The 21,171-nt window shown below is 42.7% G+C and overlaps 1 protein-coding gene across 1 annotated transcript in view; it reads right to left on the bottom strand.

Moving 5' to 3' along the window:
• Positions 1-4,812: 4,812 nt before the first annotated feature.
• The window catches only part of LOC145396088 (uncharacterized), a 38,531-nt gene continuing 22,172 nt past the window's right edge, over positions 4,813-21,171 (bottom strand). The window contains exons 5-9 of the mRNA XM_080269554.1: positions 18,929-19,145; positions 10,345-10,488; positions 7,114-7,255; positions 5,489-5,651; positions 4,813-4,964 (exon numbers count right to left, since the gene is read on the bottom strand). Coding sequence (XP_080125680.1) covers positions 4,813-4,964; positions 5,489-5,651; positions 7,114-7,255; positions 10,345-10,488; positions 18,929-19,145 — 818 coding nt within the window. The remainder of the gene's footprint in view (positions 4,965-5,488; positions 5,652-7,113; positions 7,256-10,344; positions 10,489-18,928; positions 19,146-21,171) is intronic.

Below are 21,171 nucleotides of genomic sequence, written 5' to 3'. Positions count from 1 at the left end.
GCCACCACTTGAAAGCCCAGGCAAATTCAAAATAACAGAATCACAAAAGTGACGCCCCTTGGTATGATCTCTTGCTTCCGAGCGTCACGAAAGTGACACCCTGAGGTTAAGGGGTTAAGGTGCTCCAGTTGGATTGAGCTGGTGCAGGTTCATATCCAGGGGGTGGCTGGGGTTGATAGCACACGTAATGCCACTAGGGGATGGGTGAGGCTGGTAATGTTCATTTTAAATGTCAGGACCAACTTGCCTAGCCCCGGTCTCCCTAGGCTTCTCATGGGGCAACATCGGATTAGATGATGAACAAATGAAAATAGGTCTGTGACGAACACTAGGATCTGTCCTGACGCCACTGGTTTGAAGAGTCAAGCTGAGCAAACTAGATAAAATTCTTTCAAGTTGATCCACAATTAACTAAGAAAAAAGTGTCCTTCACCCAAATAGATGGTGTTGATTAGAGGATCATATTTCTGCTTAAAGTTGCCTCATCCACTTTACTGTGCTGGGCTGGAGGGATGTGTGTTTGACTAAAGTTTACAATCACCATAACACTGGGTTGGAAGGATATTGTGCAGAGAAGCACAAAAAAAATAAAAACAAGATACAGAATTTTTCCATATAGTTGCATTTTTGGTTCATCTACTTTTGCTTATAAGTGTTGCTGTTAATCTGGTTATGTTAGATCACCTGAGAAGTTCCTTTAAAAATGTTCTGTTTTCCACACATTCTACCAGAACACACTAGCCTGGCCAGTGGAATTTGTGTTTCTTGGGGAGACTGGAGACACTGACTTGCAGTTATCCATGATGGTACTTAGCTTAGTGGAGGAGGGGGAATTGGAATCATTACTCATGTGTGACTTATGAACTTTATATCTAAAGATCCACTCTCTCTTGATAACCTGATCTGTATCTGATGTAATGTGCAGCTTCAGTCAGAATTTCCTGATTCACACAGTGGATGTCAGTTAGCCATTCTGGCCCTTCTTGGACAGCAGGTCACAGAGCTGAAACTCCAACACAACAGTATGCAACTGATAAATGAACGATGTAATTCATGGGACTCATCATGAGATGGGAAAGGATGAAAATATGTATGCCATTGAAAGTTACTGCTGGTGGGTGAAGATGTCAACATTCTCATTCCATAGTCATACAGTAAGACATGGAAATAGACCAAAGAAACATCGGGTGGGAATAACATTGTTTCATATACAGTAACAGGTTGTGTTCACCTTGAAAGGCATCTCTGACACTAACATCCCAAAGAAAATGTGTGTGTGTGTGTGTGATATTAGGACCATTCAGGTCTTTCACCTCCATTCAGGCTTGGTAAGAACTAGGCAGAGATAATGAATGGTTATTAAACCGCTAGTACCCTAGCTTGTGGATAGAGTCAAAGTTGACATTTGTGCAGCTCATATCCCCGTGTGACCAAATGAATTCTCATGTGAGCCCCATATCCACTGGGCTTAACAAACTACTGCAACTACAGTGTGCTGGGGGAGGGAGGGGGGACCTTTTACACATGCCATCTGACCTGTTGATTATGCAGTCCTCACAATCCCTAGCTTCATTGAGAACCCACAATAGTATCTCATGCTGAACCAGTGTGCCAATGTGTTGGTGGTGGCTCCCAGGTGGACATTTAACTGACAATGTCCAGGAGGAGTGCCAGTTTACATCTCTGTAGAGGTACTAACAGTTGTGTACCAACTTTGTGGCAAGGATGATACAATCACCAGATGACAGCAGACTCCAAAAGCTTACCACACTTCAAGATCAAGAAATGCTTCCCATAAACAAGTGGCCAGACAGCGCAGTGAACACTGAACATTTGACTTACTAATCACACTCCTGCAAAAGTGACCTGGGTCTGGATGCACAGACACTCTTAAGCCTACACATGACCTGAAGTTGTATTGTTTGAGGTCACATCTTGTTGAGGTTTATAACTGAACCACTAAGACAAGTCTCCAGCTAACTTAAACCGTGGTTGAGCATATAGTTTCCCCTGTGTAAAGCACCAATTGTATATTCTGTGCCACAAAAACCTGACCAACTAATATTTCTGGTGAGAAATGTAATGGTCTCTCCAAGGATCTCTTCTTGCCCTGCAGAACTACGTGGTCCATTGGTCCTTGCTCAGGAGATTCACCCAAACCAACCCATTAACTGCTCTATACAGCCTGGGCTGTTCCGAGTGTGACTGCTCAATACAGCCCTGGCTGTGCAGGTGAAATTCGAATATAGTGCCATGGTGACCAAGGCCGACTCATGCAAGCATGTTCGAGCCTTCAAAACTGAAACTGAAAACCATACATTCCAATAAGGAATCAGACACTTTGATGTTCATCCATGGCTTTGCCAAGGTAAATATTGAGCTAACATTTCGTCACTATATACTTTGGCATGTCTTCTCTCAATTCCTAAGACAAAATATGGCCTTTGGGAAAATTCATTTTCCCCCTATGTCTGCGCACCACAGACACCTCCAAAAAACCGCCATGAGCAGTTAACGGGTTAATATATGTGTGGTCATATGCTGATGGTGTAGTTCTGCCATACCATGGTAGTGGTCATGTTATGCTGGTGTTGTCATGTCATGTGAGTGCTGTTATGCCATATCATGGTAGTGCTCATGTCATGTCAGGGATCATGTGATGTCAGTGTGATCATATGTGGGTGCTGCATATTATGTTAGTGGTTACACTGTCAGTGCATTCATAGCATGAGGTAAGTCAGTGCAGTCATACCACGTAACTTCAGTTGACAATCAGTGAATCAGTATTGTCATTGGTCGGTTTTTGGCTGGTAATATTGAGCAATGTTTTGAGCGTCTGATATATCCACTCTCTGATTAGTAGAGGGGATCTCGACTGATGTGGGAGATTGCTCTGACATATTCCCTGTGCTTATGGCCTGCTATACTTAAGGTCTGCCAGTCCTACAGCAAGGCTGGCAATCTTCATGCATTGGTCTTACAGGTAGCTTTACTTCTGTGGAGGCACCTTAAATACTGGTACTTCATGGAAGGCTGCCTTCCAAATTTGTGCATCCCAGTCATGAAAAGATGGAAAGTCATTATTACAGAGACTCAGCCGGGAGCGCTTATGTTACAGCATAGCAATAACGTGTTATGGACTGTATATCTTTAACCAATGATGTTTTAAATACAGTACAGTACAGGTAAGGTACTGGAAAGCTGACTCTCCTAGTTAGAATTGGAAGATGTACAGTCAGCATCAAAATTCCTGTCACCTCCTGTTCTTTTTCCATGGTCAGGGAAAATCAGGATGGTGAATGTGTAGCAGTGGACATTGACAACACTGAACTGTAGACAAATAAAATTATTAGTGTTAGCTGCTGTGGACTCACCTGATTTTCAAAACTCATGGAGAGAAAACCAGGACAGATGACATAACTTCTGAGGCTGATTGTACAAAAATGTACAGTATATGACAATGGTGTTACCCCGAAAAATATATCACAGAAAACCTTGTGGGATGCGAAAATCAGACACCATAATCACATCATCATAATTCTATTTCTCACTGACATACAGAACACTGTGTGCATAGGATCTAGAAACAGGGAAAGGCAAACACAAAGTAAGGGACCGATCACCAGATGACCCAGTGAAATGAGTCATGCATCCAGTAATATACTGTATACAAGTCTTAGAAATTCCCATATCCATCCCTCACACTCAGGCCTATGTCTTCCATGAAGATGTGATTACATGGTTCATACTTGCAACACTTGTGGGGGGGTGGGAATGGCTGTGAACCCTGACCTTGATTTCCATGGCAGATCACTCCTGCCCTGACATAGGTGTAGATAAATGGAAGTGTAGGGTGTGGAAAATAAGCACACAGCAGGTGCCAGAATATACTAGTATCTAAGTTGGACAAATGTTACAAGGAACCATAATGATGTACTATTAACCCATACTACAGGACCAGACAACAGCACCTTGATCACAAGGTACACTCACAGATAGAACACAATTATTTAAGATATCTGTCATCCTTACCTCATTTAATACAATGAAATCTTGTATAGTTTTTTCTTAGTACTACCAGACAATGTTTTATTCAAATGAGGCAAACCAGGAAGTTCAAGAATGTTGTGTCAATATGGATGTGCTGGAAAGTGAGAGGTAACCCAAGATGGTCTAGTCATGTGGAGAGAGAGGATATTGACAGAGTGTGTACGTATGGTCGAAGAAAAGGAAGGGAATGGGACATAACGGATGAAACTGAGGGGGAAAAGTGGAGAGGTACTGTATGAGCTTGAGGGAAGGCTGCCTGATGCCAGAGGACAGAATGGGCACTTTGCAGCCATCCCCTCCATAACATACATCATCCAACTATAGTACAGACGTACCAGTACATTCTCGCTACCAGTACATGATAATAGTTTTTTCTGGAGAAACTTTTTGAACTGGAAGGGTTAAATACATCCTCCACTAACTCCTTCAGAGTAAGAAATTTCTCCAACAATGAATAAAGTCCTCTGGTAGAAAAAATAAAACTGAGTCTGTCAGCACACTGAACACGTTGACACTTTAATCTGATGACAATTTTTTTTTTCTCTCTCTTTGTTCTTGCTATTACCAGATAATTATATCCAAATTATGTGAAACTAGTAAAAAGGAGGTTAATGAAAGCTACCACTAAACTCTCCAGTTCAGTCTCTCTACAACTGAACAAACTGGCAGGCATCGAGGTGAGTAAAAAAAAAAAGTCAGATTATAGGGGTTACACAAGGATTAACTATCTCCAGGTTCTGGTAATGCAGTATGGTGCCAACCCTATGACAAGCAAGAGGGCAGTTTGATATCTAGAGCAGTCAGCAATGCAGTGAGAGAGGTGAGGAACTGAGGTGATGGGGTGAGATCCTCCTCTTTCATGGCCCAATACAGATCTAGTGCCTTCCTTCCTCCACTTTCATCTCCTCTGGCAACTGTTAGGGATAGGAAAAATAATTAGAGTATATATGCATGATCACATTAGCCTGCCTTTTCTCATCCACCATTCACTCACTCCATGCCTACCCTTCTGGTGACTCTACACTGTCAAGCCAAGTGGATTCCTATAAACCAGGAAACCATATCTCTGTTGTGTGATGACCATATAACAAACAAATAGTGACCTGGTGGTTTTGTGAGTTAGAGCATTCCAACCAAATGTGGTCCATAAAGGGTGGTCTAAGGGATGGTTGGGAATCACTGCTCTCATAATGCCACTCAGGGACAAGCCACAAGTAATTCATGTCTTACATGCCTCGACTGAACAGCTTAGTCCTTGGCCCCTATGCTCCTGGAGAGAAAAAAGGGGGGGGGGGCAAGTATAGGTCTTTCATTTGATGACAACTCCATGTCGCGCACTCTTTGGACTTCTAACTATTCACATGACAAAAATGAAAAGCAGTGTGGTTCAAAGCACACAGCTCGTAAGTGATGATAATGATTTCCTTCAGTCACTCACCATAAACATCAAGAAGAGCCGAATATATCCTGTGACGCAAGGCAGCAGCATCACCATGCTGGAACACAGTCATCAGGTGGAGTAATGCTTTTTCACGCCTTGCCTTCCCATACAGCACAACCATCTTTTTTACCAGTGCCACATTCACTTTCTCCACATGGGTCTGTCAGATCAAAAAGTGTTGTGTAAACCTCTTGAATCCATGTGATTTCCTTTTTAATTTATTCTTCCTGCTATAGCCAGTTTGTCTCTGATGGAACTAGGCCACTCCCACAATGTAGGTACAGTACTTGGTTGTGACTGCATGAAATTTGATGAGTTTCAGCTGAAGTAGGAATAAATCTCCTTAGTTACTAGTCAAATCAGCCTCCAACTGGACACTGGGTCATCAACCTAGCTGAAAAGGGTTTGGTGTCTGTCACGTTTGAGCAAAACAAGTTATACCAAACAGCTTAATTCAACTTGGAAAGGGTTCTCACTGTGAAGGGAGTTTAGAAGTAATATATCTAACCAATTCAGTTTGAAAAGTCTATCCTAATCTAATCAAAAAAAAAAAAAAAAAAAGACATCCTCAAATACTCAGTGAGATAACCCTTTTGTGTGCAGTTAGGCATCTTATTCAGGCTAACATAAGAAAATTACATTCAGCCGAGAGAAATGCCTTCAGTCTGATGATGTACTGTATTTTGTATATATTTTTGAGTCATGATTATTTTATTCAGCTCTGAGAGAACTCGGAACTGAAAGAACTGGCTATAGCTTTCCTGAACCCTTTCACTAATGGAGACCCTTCCATGGTAGAGTAAATTCATCTGGTGGTCGAATGATTATAATGAAAAGTATGTCAAAGGACTGAGGAGGTTAAAGTCAAATAACTATTTGCAATAACCCTTTAAATGTTAGTTATGTACTTGGGAATTTTGTATTGGTCTGTACTGTAACTGAGAGTTTCGTTCAGCTAACAATTACAGCAGACAGAGATACTGAAGTGGTGTCTCACAAGCAGTTCTGGTAACTTTCTGGGGCGATGATCTTCGTGGCAACTCTTCCGGACAACTACAGCTGCAAAGGTCCATGTTAGTTTATTCTATGCCCCGAGTTCACTGACTGTGAACCCAGTGGACTTCAAGCTGAACTTGCCCTTTGTCTGCAGTCCACCATCATCCCTTCAGGATATGGGGAGGAGAGGGAGCTGAGGGATGTTTGTATAATCAGTTCCTCAGTTATAATGGTGTTATCACAAGAAGACATCCCTCTCCAGCATCTCCAGCACTGTACTTCTTTAAAAGCTATCAACAGAATGTCACCAAGACAGAGGTCCCAGGGAGAAGTTGTAAGAAAGAACAACTGTATGACATTGGGTTTAAACAACTGTATGACAATGGGTTTAAACAACTGTATGACAATGGGTTTAAACAACACAATGTCATATTTACCTTAGTTAACAATAATCCAGTACTTACCCTCAGTTTCAATGTCAGGAATAAGTGGTCTAGCCCCAGGCCCCTACACTCTTGATAGGGCAGAAAAAGGGTTGGACAACAGATGGATGGATAACAGTAGTACTACAAGTTTTACCCAGGAAAGGCAATACATGATCAAGGGTAAAGCATTAAATTACTAACCTTTAAAACTTGTTGGGCAGCAGAAGGCAGATCAGCTTCTATACAAGCAAAGAAGAGGTCGTGTGAGGCTTGCTGGTGACCGTAACAACTGACCACCAAGCTCATCATCTGCCCTAATGGGCCATCACTTTCACCAGTCCAACTGAAAAATCACCATCACCATCACCGACATCATTATCATCATCAAAGAAACACATTACTCAACATTAATACCAATACGATAAACTTCTAGAGGCCCTTCCTATGCTGAAAGGGGGGCGCGGTAGCACAGTGGTAGCGCGCTGGACTCGTAATCGGGGGATTGTGAGTTCGAGCCTCGCCTGGGCTGCCGTGCCGGGAGTGGTAGCTCGCTCCTGTAACCCTAGCGGGGCTATATAGTCCAATACAGGGCTTAGCTCGGGGGAACTCCATTTCTCCCATTTTCTCCCTATGCTGAAGAACTTCATCCAAGGGTAGCAACAATAAACTCAAATGACATTCTCTGAGTAGTAGTAGCAGTAGATGAGTAGCTATGATCCCAGCTTCATCTGAAACATGAACCCAGAAGACTACAGGCTGAAACTGCCCCCCTCCTGCAATCCACCAGGTGACTGGAAGACAGGTGAGGGACACTAGCATAACCTGGCAGTGGTGCCACCCAGCTTGACAGTGCCACTATGCAAAGGTGCCCCTTTCCAGCACCACATCCTCTGAGTTAAGTGATGAATTAGGCATGCAGCACTCAGTATGGAGGTTGGGTTCATCAGGATCACTGTCACAATCATGATCATCATCTCAGATGACTTGCACCCTCCTGGGAACCCCCAGACCGGGGATGGCTATGACAGAACTACCTCTGAGCTACTTTATTCTGACATAGCTCTTTCACATTCCCTGAAACCATCCTCTTCCTTCTCTCTCACCATTATACTGTTCCACTCTCCTCTTCTGTACCGCATATGGTAAGGTGGTCAAGCTTATACGAACCTTAATTCACCAACTACCACCATGTAACAGAGAGCAACATCTGCCCTGGGATACTCTGGTAGCTTTCTTGCATATCTCCCCTTGTCAATTTTTAAGTAACACGTCCTTTATATATACTGTAAAACCTTAATATAATGGACTTCAATAGACCGGAAGTCGCTTTTATCGGACTCGAGGAGCTACTGGACTAAATTCCTATATGTTGGAAAAATTCTGATAAAGGCAGAAGCAGTCCAGACTGCCTGACCACTTCAGCTATGTTCACCACAATAAAGTAAATAAAAGACATGTTTATCAGTGTACAGTACAGTATTATTATATATATTACACCATTTGATTAATGTAGTGAAGTTATAACACAGTACACTACCGCAATGGTAGTCAAAACAGTTTAAAAACCGTTCATGCGATCCGGACTGTCTGATACTGTATATCGGAAAAAGTCTGGATTAGCAAGGGAAAGACCAGATGTCGCTTTTATCGGAATTCGCATTTTTCGGAATGGTTTGGGCCCGAATTAGTTCGTTATAGTGAGGTCTTACTGTGTTTCTCAGGGCTCTGTCCTATCACCAACTCTTCCTTTTATTCATCAATGACCTTCTAAGCTGTACATCTAACCCTATCCACTCTCACACTGATGACTCCACCCTTCACCTTTCCATTCGATTCCCACAACGTCCATCTCAGCAGTTACTTCAACAAACAAGGGATGAGGCTATGGCACACCTAATGTCTGACTTGGCTCATATCTCTGACTGGGATAAAAATAATCTTGTTGTTTTTAATGCATCAAAGACTCAGTTTTTGCACCTATCAACCCAACAAAATCTTCCACAGGTATACCCACTAATGTTTAATAATATTCAGCTTAATCCTGCATCATCGTTGAACATGACTGGGGTTTCATTTACTCGGGACTTGTCTTGGAAAGACCATCTTACATCTCTTGTAAAATCTGCTTCCAAGAGATTGGGTGTACTAAGCCAACTCCGTTCTTTCTTTACCCCTGCACAGTTGTTGACTCTATGCAGGGGTTAAGATAAGCCCCTGCATGGAGTACAACTCGCATGTGTGGGGAGGCTCCCCACATACAGCTCTGCTCAATAGGGTGGGGTCAAAGGCTTTTCGTCTCATTAACTCTCCCCCTCTTACTGACTCCCTTCAACCTCTGTCTCTTTGCTGCACTGTTGCATCTTTGTCTCTTTTCTGTCACTACTTCAATGGTCACTGTTCCTCTGAACTATCTGCATGCATTCCTCCACCTCTACGACGGACGCGTAACACCCGTCTAGCAGCAAACTCTCGCCCCTTTTCTGTCCAACTCTCTAATGCAAGAGTTAACCGTTACTCCCAGTCCTTCATTTATGCAACATGTCAGCTCTGGAACTGTCTCCCTCTGTCTGTATTTCCTGCTTCCTATGATCTCCAGTCTTTCAAATGGAGTGTGTCCAGGCATCTCGAAATGAATGGATCTTGAATTTGGCTCTCTCTTGTATTTTGTTTTTCTCTTGGAAGGAACAGTTCTGCGGGCTCGTTGCCTTTGGTTCCTTCTTCCTCATATAAAAAAAAAAAATATATATTCTTTTTATGTTAAGATAAATTTCAGCTTTAAAATGATCAAGACAGGGTTAGAAACAGTCACCATTACTCCCTTCACACCCTGATCTCTCTACCCAAGCTGAGTAAAGTCATCTGCAGGGCACAGACTAAATAAAATGGTAAAATATGTCTTCAGACTGAGAAGCTTAACTACAAATAACACTTTCCCAAAAATTATTGTGGCATGAACATTCAAAACAACTACAGTGCAGGAAAATATTTACTTTACGGGATCCTCTTTTCCGTGTTTGATTTTCTTAAAAAAAAAAATGTAGATCAATTTGATACTGTGGAAAGTTAAAAACAGGTTTCTGGAGACGAAATGAAGCTAATCTATCCCTGGAGAGGATACAGCATGAAGGGGATGAGATGTTTTGGCAAGAGATGTGCACCATTTACTGTTATAGCTACATGATGAAATTGTGCAATCTGTATACATTACAATCTCTTTTTTAAGTGTTTATAATAAGTTAGTTTAATTTATAAAACACACATTCAACCAACAACATCATATTAACCCACACAAGACCAATACAAGCTGGTAACAGAGAAAAACTGCTGAAAATGAGGAGCTTGTAACATAACTATTGACTCACCTAAATTCTATCTCCATAACATCACTCTGCAGCACTACAGTATAACATATTCTTCAACATGATTACTTACTTCATGCAGCTGGGTATGGATATGTTTAACTTCCTGTTGGTACAGTCCTTGAGGAGGGCAATTAAGATTTCCATTCTCTTGGGCAGAAGTTGGTAGTTTTGATATATCTGAGCTGCTGCCTCCACTGCTCCTATTATATCACCACTGAAAAAATATAGTAGTAGTAGTAGTATAACAGAGGGTAACTTTTCCTCTACAGATATCTTTTTTATGTACCACCTTTTTTTAACCCTTTAAACGCGGCCATGAACAGTCGACCCCCCCCCCCCGAGTGGCGGGGTTGTATCGCGGTCTGAGTACCTGTAGGAAAATATTAGCTAAAAATCGGAGATTAACCCTAGAACATTATACTTGGTATGGCAGATAGTACTTACATTCAGCTTTCTCCAGAGACAGGTGTTGAGCCTTCGTGGACTACCCAAGGACTTGTGGAGACTTGCAAAGTTGGGTAACCAAATCTTCACTTTCACACCTCCAGCAACCCGGTTTCCCCTCTACCACAGCCTCATTCTGTCACAGTAAACTTTACTACTACAACGTAAAGGTAGTTTGGAATCCGTATTTGTACAATAAGCACTGAAAATAAGGCTAAAATCAACGGAGTGTACGGCCGACATGCAGCGCGGCGGCGGTCTTCCCGTCACTCAACAAACATTTCCATTTTCACAGCTAAAAACATGTATACTACATTATTTTCAATCATATTACTTCCCAAAAGATCACCGCGGCGCGCTTTTTATTCTGCCTTACGCCCGTCACTTTATTCTCGTTCCTGTCGGCTGCTTGCACTGACTCGGAAGAGCTAGAACTCGCCATAATGTCACTTTGAAAGCCTGCGGTAAACTGACGCTAAACAGGGGCAAACCATGTGAAAAAAAGCTAGTGTTACAACTGGGGAAACAAGTGTTTCCTATTAGCATAAACTGCTTGTGAGAGGAGAGCGCAGATTTACAGTTCTGAGCAGTCAGAGCGCTGCCATGTATCACAGCCAGGCTGGCCGGGCCTTGGGGGGGGGGGGGGGGAAACGCGATACTTGGCAACAACGGAGGTCAGTAGTACAAAGGTAAAGTATGCTAATTGTAGCTAAAGGGTGGTGGTACTGATAGACAATACCAGCTGGAGCCTGCTTGCCCGCGGTTATTCAAAATTTACTAGAATCGCAAACGTGACGCTCCACCGTTAAGTCCTTTTCGCCGAGCATCGCAAACGCAACGATCCGCGTTTAAAGAGTTAATGTTATTTTTTAATTTACAAGTCCACAGTATTTTACAAAAATACATAAAAACAAATTTTACTACCGGTGATGCCCTGGAAAGAGGAAATTATAGAGGTATAAAGCTTTTAGATCAGATAATGATCAGATAATGGAAAGAGTTTTAGAAGGTATGATTAGAGAAAGAGTGAATATTGATGAGATGCAGTTTGGGTTTATGCCAGGTAGGGGGACCACTGATGCCATATTCATTGTTTGACAGCTTCAGGAAAAATGTATTGGCAGGAGAAGGGATCTTTATTTTGTTTTTGTTGATATGGAAAATGCCTTTGACAGAGTACCTAGAGAGGTGGTGAAGTGGGCAATGAGAAAACCTGGCTTGGAGGAGTGGCTGGTTAGGGTGGTTATGGCTATGTATGTGGGTGCTCACACCCAGGTAAGAGTGAATGGAGATTTGAGTGATGGATTTTCCGTGAATGTTGGTGTGCATCAGGGGTCAGTTTTGAGTCCCATGTTGTTTATCATGGTACTTGAAGCCCTTTCACGTGACTTTAGAAACGGACTCCCGTGGGAGTTGTTGTATGCTGATGATTTGGTGTTGATTGCAGAGAACGAAAGGGAGGTGGAGGAAAGGTTTAGGAAGTGGAGAGATGGTATGGGGCACAAGGCCTTAAGGGTAAATGCAGATAAAACAAAAGTGATGATATCTAGGGCTGGTGACGGTACTGTCCAAGACGAGGGAGAGTGGCCACGTGCAGTTTGCCACAAGGGCGTGGGAAGTAATTCCATCTTGTGCGGTGTCTGTGATAAATGGGTGCATAAGAGATGTAGTGGTATCAGAGGTAGACTGCTAGATAATGCTGATTTTATGTGTATGGCGTGTCGGGGAGAGCAGGTGGAGATTGTCAGACGTGAAAGAAATGAACTTGCTGGTGAATCTCTTGAGTGTGTGGAAGAGTTTTGTTATTTGGGAGACATGTTGTGTGCTGGAGGTGGGGCTGGAGCTAGCTCTGTGGCTAGGGTGAGAAGTGGTTGGAAGAGGTTCAGGGAGATCTTGCCTCTCCTGACAATGAGAGGAATCTCCCTACATGCTAAGGGGCCTTTGTATGCAGCATGTGTTAGGAGTGTAATGCTGTATGGTAGTGAGACCTGGGCAGTGAAGGAGGAGGATATTCGCCGGCTCAGACGTACAGAAATGACAACGATTAGGTGGATGTGTAGTGCGTCCCTGCGTCCAAGGTCTGGGGGGGCTGGGTTCATGATGGAAGAGTTGAGAGGTAGGATGGGACTGGAGTGTATTGGTGTTGTGATGAGGAGAGGTAGATTGAGATGGTTTGGACATGTGGAGAGGATGGGGGATGATAATTGGGTGAGGAAGGTGAGAAGTGTTAATATTGGGGGTGGGGTTATAAGGGGTAGACCGAGAAAGACATGGGACGAGGTCATTAAGTGTGACCTCAGGGTTAAGGGACTGAACAGGAAAGCTGCAATGGATCGTGCAGCATGGAGAGCTGCCATTAGGTGACCAAGGCCGACGCACGCAAGCATGTTGGAGCCTTTAAAAACGAAATGAAAACGAAACGGTACCTACAGAACGTATTGCCCCACTTCCCCAATTTAGAAAATGAGCAGTACAGAAAAAGGCTGTGACACTCTGGAAAACATTATTGATAATTAATGATGACTTATGTAGAATACAGTATGGTAAAGTAAAAAAAAGTGGCAGTCCCTCTACCCACCACTAAAGTGCATGCAGTCACCAAGCTCCTATGACACGGGAGGATGACTACCAAACCGTTTTCACTTCCACTCCACAGCTAAAACTGATAGCAAGAATAATTTTAGATCTTCCTGCCTCATGATTACAATGGAAACAAGGTTCAAATAAAGATAGTAAGGTAAGACCTCTATCTTAGACATGTTCTACAGTATTCTCCATGCAAACTTCGCAAGGAAAAGCTCTAATGACAGAGGAGAGTCTTAAAACAGCCATTAAATGCAATCATCCCATGCACTCACTACATCAAGTTTTTGTTTTTTTATTGGAAGGAACGGTTTGCAGGCTCCTGGCCTTTGGTTCCTTCTTGCATAAAAAAAAAAAAAAAAATGCATCATGATGCTACATATCTGTTCACCATGTTTCCATGCATGTCATCTGCACTCACTTCTACAATTATTTCTTTCAACTGTTGTTGCTGCAAACCATGTTCCTCAAGCATCACCAATATTATAACATTTCACTAAAATGTTTGGCCACGTGGACAGGATGGAGAGTGAGAGACTGACAAGGAAAGTGTATGAGTGAGGTGGAGGGGAAGAGAGGGAAGGGAAGGCTAAGGATGAGATGGAGGGATGGGTGGAGAGGTATATGAGACAGGGGTGTGTGAATTGGAAGCAGGGCAGTGAAATGGCAGGGGACAGGGTGACGTGAAGGCGATTTGTTTGTGGCCACCCCATATAGGATTAAGGCATCTAGCAATAGATAGATAGATAGACAGACTAAAATGAAACAATGTTAGAACTAGTACACTCTAATGTAATGTTTACTCTGCTCTCACACTAATCTGAAACAGTTACTGCACTCAATGCTCCTGAAACTTTCCATCTTTGCCGCACAATCACATTCAGCTCATCATCTGCACAACAGTTCTTACCCTATACAATACACTGCCCAAGTACAGTACCACATTACAATTGGACATCGCACATTCTCCAACAACATGCCACTGTCTAAAATTCAATTCCATTTCCAAGTCACTATTAAATATCACTCATTTATTCATCCATCCGTCCATCATCCAATCCTATGTTGCCCCATAAGGAGCATAGGAGCCCAGGGCTAGGCAAGTTGGTTGTGACATTCGGGATGAGAGTGACCCGCCCCACTCATCCCTGAATGGCATAACATGGGCAATAAACCCCAACCATCCCTGGGATATAAACCTACACTGGCTCAATCCGACTGGAATGCCTTAATTACCCACTAAATCACCAGGTGCCATAATTCAGTTATATGGTTACCACCCAGCATAGTAAATGGTTTCCTGGTGTACAGGAAACCTGGCTTGTCACTCAGTGCAGAGCCACCCATAAACATTTAAAAAGCAAAAATGAAATTTATAACAGAATATAAGTCATGTATATTCACTCTCAACACTTCATTTATCACATTCATTACTGGGGAATAATGAGCATGGCTTTCTTCAATCTTGCAGTAGTGGCTGCTTGCAACAAAGGCACTGGGCAGGAGGGCTGTCATATACCAATATGACAAGAAGGGGAAGAGCAGGGGAGGGAATGTCCAAAGTCAAGTTCATACCCCCTGTAGAATACAATGATTGCCTTTTATCACAAATATGTAGTTAGCATTCTTATTCCCCTAGCCTAAGAGACCATCCATCCATCCATCATCCAATCCGACATTGCCCCATGAGGAGTGTAGGAGTCCTGGGCTAGGCAGTTGGTACCGACATTTAAGATGAGAGTGACCGGCCTCACTCATCCCTGAGTGACATTACATGAGCAATCAACCCCAACCACCCCTTGGATATAAACCTTCACCGACTCAATCCGATTGGAACGCAATAATTACCCACTAAACCACCAGGCGCCAAAATTTGGTTATATAGTTACCTGAAAGAAATCAAAGACATGAACACAATTTTTACTACTGGTATATGCTCAATGACCTCGTCCCAGGTCTTTTGGGGGCTACCATTAACACTTCACTTTCTGCACCCAATTATCATACCCCATCCTCTCCACATGCCTATACCATCTCGGCCTACCTCTACTCATCACAACACCAATACACTCCAGTCCCATCCTACGTCTGAACTCTTCCATCATAAAACCTAGCCCCCCCAGGCCTCTTACTCAAGACTGCACTGCACATCCACCTAATCACTGTCATTTCTGTACATTTGAGCCTGCAAATATCCTCTTCCTTTACTGCCCAGGTCTCACTACCATACAGCATTACACTCCTAACTCATGCTGCATACTAAGATTCCTTAGCACAGAGGAAGTGCCCTCTCAATGTTAGGAGAGGCAATTGCTCCCTGAACCTCTTCCAACCACTCCTCACTCTAGCCACAGAGCTAGCTCCATCCCCACCTCCGGGATGTCTCCCAAACAACAAAACTCTTCCACACACTCAAGAGACTCACCAGCAAGTTCAGTCCTTTAACACCTGCCACTCTCCACACGCTATCCCCAACACACCTCACACATGAAATCAGCATTATCTCACAGTCTACCTCTAATGCCGCTACATCTCTTATGCACCCACTTATCACAAACACTGCACAAGATGGAATTACTTCCCATGCCCTTGTGGCAAATCGCACATGGCCACTTCCCCTCTTCTTTGACAGTACCACCACCAGCCCTAGATACCAGCCCTTTTGTTTTATTTGCATTTACTCTTATGCCCTTGTGCCCCATACCATCTATCAACTTCCTAAACTTTTACTTCACCTCCCTTTCATTCTCCGCAATCAACAGCAAATCATCAGCATACAACATCTCCCACAGGAGTCCATTTCTGAAGCCACATGAGAGGGATTCAAGTACCATAATAAACAACAAGGGGCTCAAACCCACAACATCCACTACAGTACATGGCAGCACATCCACCCACACCAAGGAACATCAAAACAACACCCAGCACACGATACCATACACAAATACTGTCATCTCTCCCCCCTCGCCCACCTCAGACCAGCTTCCAGAAGCATATCCAGACTCAAATCACTTGCCACTCCATTCAGTCACTCAAAGACAACACACAGCTGCATGCACGGCCTCCTGACATCCACCCTTCTGAATCCTATCTTCCTCGTGAGGACAGGGTCCACCTGGCCAGGCTGAGATGTGGGCACCATCCAGCCCTCTTAAGCTACCAGAAGAGGCTGGATGACTCCATCGCTGATGCCTGTCCAGGATGCAACACAGCACCCCATACTATTAAGCACATTATGGAAGACTGCATTGCACACAATCACCTACGCCAACAACACAACATACACTCTTTGAGAGCTCTGTGGGAAAGCCCAGTCTCGGCCATGGCCTTCCTAAGGGACTCAGGGCTGTTCGGCCAGACTGCCTAGGGAACAACTACTACAAGGGGCTCAAGACTGACCCCTGATGCACACCAACATTCACGGAAAACTACAGTGGGGCACCAATTTTCGCGCCTAATTGGGTCCAAAAATAATGCGCGAAAGTGGAATTAGCGAAAGTTGGGGCATTGTCTTTATGGCAAAAAGGCTAATTGGTTCCCGGTTATCCTAAAGTAACATCAGATTTTCATTTTCACTTGCAATACAGTACATCAAATCACTATTGTACATTGCATTGTGAGATACAAACAATCAAAACTGTACAGTACACATTATATGAGGAGAAACATACCACAGAGACCAGGTTGAGGTGTTTAATGGATGTTGGGGGTAAGTATCCGAGGCGCGTGGCGGGCTTATTTAGCCACGCCAGACGTATTGGCGCCACTTTTTATCACCGCCACTGCCTCCCGGCCCTCCCCCCACACCACCAGGCTCTCCCCCCACACCACCAAGCCCTTTCCCCACACTACCAGGTATAGTAGAGGCCATTGAACCGTGAGAATCCAACACAATGGAGCTAGCACGCTCGTACACAATGGCGGGAATGGGTGGACAGAGTGTTGACATGACGTCATTCAAGATGGCGGTGGGTTGCGGGCGGGCGGTGCAGGAAATTCAAAGTTCAAAATATTGTCCCAAACCCAAAATTTGTGCGCGAAAATCGATTTTTTTCAAGCGAAAGTGGAAGTTAGGGAATATTTGGTGCATGCCGCGAAACTGGATTCCGCGAATCCTGCTGTAGCGAAAGTTGGTGCACTACTGTATTCACTCATACCTCCATTCACCCTTACTTGGGTTCGAGCACCCACATACATGGCCATAACCACCCTAAGAAAAACTATTCACTCAAACCTCCATTCACCCTTACCTGGGTGCGAGCACCCACATACATGGCCATAACCACCCTAACCAGCCACTCCTCGATCCCAAGTTTCTCACTGCCCATTTCATCACCTCCTTAGGAACTCCGTTAAAGGCCTTCTCCAAATCAACAAAGTACAGTTCCCCTTTCTTTCCTCTTTATTTTTCCTGAAGCTGTCGAACAATGAATATGGCATCAGTGGTCCCTTTGCCTACCATAAACCTAAACTGCATCTCATCAATAGTCATTCTCTAATCATAGCTTCTAGGACTCTCTCCATTACCTTCATTATCTGGTCCAAAAGCTTTATGCATCTGTAATTTCATCTTTCCAGGGATATCACCCTTCCCCTTGTAAAAATTTGCAATTACACTATTCAGCCAATCATCTGGGACAACACACTCATATATGATCGTATTTATCAAAACAGTGACTAACCTCATTCCTATATCTCCTGAGGCTTTCAACATTTCAGTAGTCAACCCAAACACATCTGCTGCCTTCCCTAACTGCATCCAGCCTACTGCCCTGCTCAAAGTAGCAGTGTCAATTAATGGCCAAGGGCCAGACACCAGATCTGCTGGCTCCAAACTTTCCCTGTCCCAGTCAAACTCCTCATTCAACAACCAGTTGTAGTGCTCTCTCCAGGCGTCTTAAACATTCCCACTGTTCACAACTACCTTTCCTTCATCATTCTTCACACACTGCTCACTTATGATATCCCTATTCTATCTCTTCATCTGATCTGCCACCTTAAATATCATATCTTTCCTTTCCAAACTATTTAGGTTATCAAGTAAATGTCTCCGAGACTCAGACTTTGCCCTGTAAACCTCTCTTCTAGCTCTATGTTTGACAGTCAAGTATTCCTCTTTGCTACCACCCTCTTTCCATTCCTGGAAAAGCCTTTTCTCCCTAACTGCAGCTTTTACACCCTCGTCCCATCATCAAGCCACTTTATGTCTTGGGTGGACCCCTTGTCCATCCACACAATAAATCAGTAACTGTCAAGAGGTTGTTCTTGAAGGCTCTGTACTGTTCATTAACATTTCTATCAATGTCTCCCTGTTCAGCCACCACTTTACTCATCTCGCAATAGAAGGCATCCTTTACTGCCTGGTTTTTTAACCTGCATATTTTCCTCCCAGGTGCATAGGTCCTCATTTTCATCACCCGCTCCTTAAACACCATGTCATACAGTGCTTAAGGAGCAGGTGATGAAAAAAAAAACCTAGGAGGAAAATATGGAAGTTGAAAAACCAAGCAATAGGAAATGGCTTCTATAGCAAGACATCCCTTAGCTGCTATACAAATATGTTTTTGGAGGTCAAAAGTACCATCACACATACTAAATTACGAAAAGTGCACAGTTCATACTCATACCTGTTCATTCTACACTGTAGTAATGGAACCACAGTGTAATTCTCTGGCTCAATCATCTCTGCATGGAGCAACTCATCAAAAATCTGCTGAGTTAGTGTGTGGTCACATGTGTTGGCTGCAGAATTCAATAATGTCTTGCAGTCTGTCCTTAGTTTGTCCAGTTCTATCCTTTCACATGCATCCAACTGGAGGTATTCTTTTAGAATACTCAGTGCTTCTGTGAAGTAGAATGGTACATTGTTATAACTTGCATACCTATAGGTTTTTCATTCCAATGTCCAGACATGTCACTCTTCATTCTTCATGTTAATATTTTTCTCCCATATTTCCCCTCTCAGCATCACTGGAAAACATGAGAAAATTTAGGTAAAAATTTTCAGTATATGATAATGGTGATGATTTTCATCAGAGGTGACAAGCTGTGCTTTCTACAGGAGAAACACAGATAAATTTCTTTTAACCTTCACATGCAAAGAATAAGGAAGATACAGTACAAACTGAGTTGTGCCACAGCTGTATACTGTATAAGACTCTCCTCCTAGGTTCAACAATGTTAAGAGTACAGTACATAATATTCTGACAATGACCAACAGATTCACAATACAGTACAGTATCATCAAGATTATATCTACTACATTTATAATATATTTATTGACCTCTTCAATACAAGGAGGTCTTTATGGTTATATTCTTGTACAAACTAGAGTATTCTGCTCAAATTAGGGAGGACATCTTGAAGTCATGGGGATTAAGGAAAGCAGCATCTATCCACTCAGTACTGAAAGGACTCTCCTAAGATGAATAAAAATCATCTGACATTAGCAAGAACAAAATGGAAAAAATATTCCTAGGCTAAAGGAGTTAATGATGGTGATGGAAGACTAAAAATGACCAGCATCTAAGCTCACAGCTAACTACTTTCTCCAAAATGACTGCAAACCACAAAAAATAAAAAGGTGAACTGTAGTATGATTAAGCATTTATAAAGGCATATCTAACACTGTACAAAGGTTTCAACTGCATTCGCTTCTTGGTTTAGAATGTTCAGGAGGAGGGGATAGTAAGGGTGGGGAAAAAAGTGATTTTTTTTCCCCCAAAAACAGAAATGATCCAAAGCATGCAGCCTGCAAAACTTGACCTTTCCAACAAAACTATACAAGAAAGTCAAACTCAAGATTTGTTCATTCTAAGATGCCTAAACACACTGGGTTTAAAAGACTGGAGATAATAAACAGGGGAAAAGACAGACTCAGACAGCTCCACAGTTAACTACTGTAGTTGCATAAATGAAGGACTGAGAATAAAGCCTGGTTCTTGCATAACAGAGCTGGGACTAGAAAAAAGGTGAGAGTAAGCAGCTCAGCAGGTGCTGTGTCCCCATCATAATGGGAGAAGACTGCAAGCAGAGAGTTCTGAAGAACAATAAGGACCCCTTTCATAATACAGTACCATAATATTACCGTAGTTATAAAATAAGATCTTATAAGCTGATTTTTCATTAAGTTATCTTTTATAAATTCATTATTATTACTGCCCCACGTACATTACTGTACAGTACAGGAAAACTGCCTATTAAAAAACTCCATCGATACCTACAGAGCTGATTTGCAAGTTTCTCCCAATTAGCAGTCCAGTTGTAAAGGAAAGTAATGATATTCTACAATACATCCTTGACTTGTATGATAATTAGTACTGTCTAAATGTCATGCCTACTAAGGAGTGAATGGGAGCTTCCAAGCAACCACACAAAATGATAAATATATAAATAATAAATAAACAAATTAATTAATATATAAATTACTACCCTTTCATTTGATGTAGTGTTGCCTTCAGGTGACTACTACAGTGGCAGCCCGAATGCTCTACTACAGCACAGGAAACCATTTACTAAGCTGATGATAATCACAGAACTAAATGATGCCTGGTGGTCTACTGGGTTACGGTGCTCCAATCAGATGGGGCCTGCAAGGGTTTACTGGTACATCTGAGGAATGGTTGGAGTCTACTGCTCATATACCACTTAGGGATGTATGAGGCTGGTCATCCTTGCTTTAAATGTCAGAAATGAACTGGATCATAGGTATTGGATTAATAAAGGAAATATAAAAGGGATTGGGTGATGGATAATGGATGTGTCAAGAATGAGGAAGAAAAGAGGAAATGGACTGCATGATGATCAATAAATATACAAATATATAATAAAATAACCTGCATATACCCACACTTATGGAAATGTTGGGTTG

The sequence above is a fragment of the Coenobita brevimanus genome, chromosome 34 (assembly GCF_032717465.1).
Source record: "Coenobita brevimanus isolate Jiangsu-jjx chromosome 34, ASM3271746v2, whole genome shotgun sequence".
NCBI lineage: Eukaryota > Metazoa > Arthropoda > Malacostraca > Decapoda > Coenobitidae > Coenobita > Coenobita brevimanus.
The sequence above is the reverse complement of the archived record's forward strand: the minus strand, read 5'-3'. Positions and strand labels throughout refer to the sequence as shown.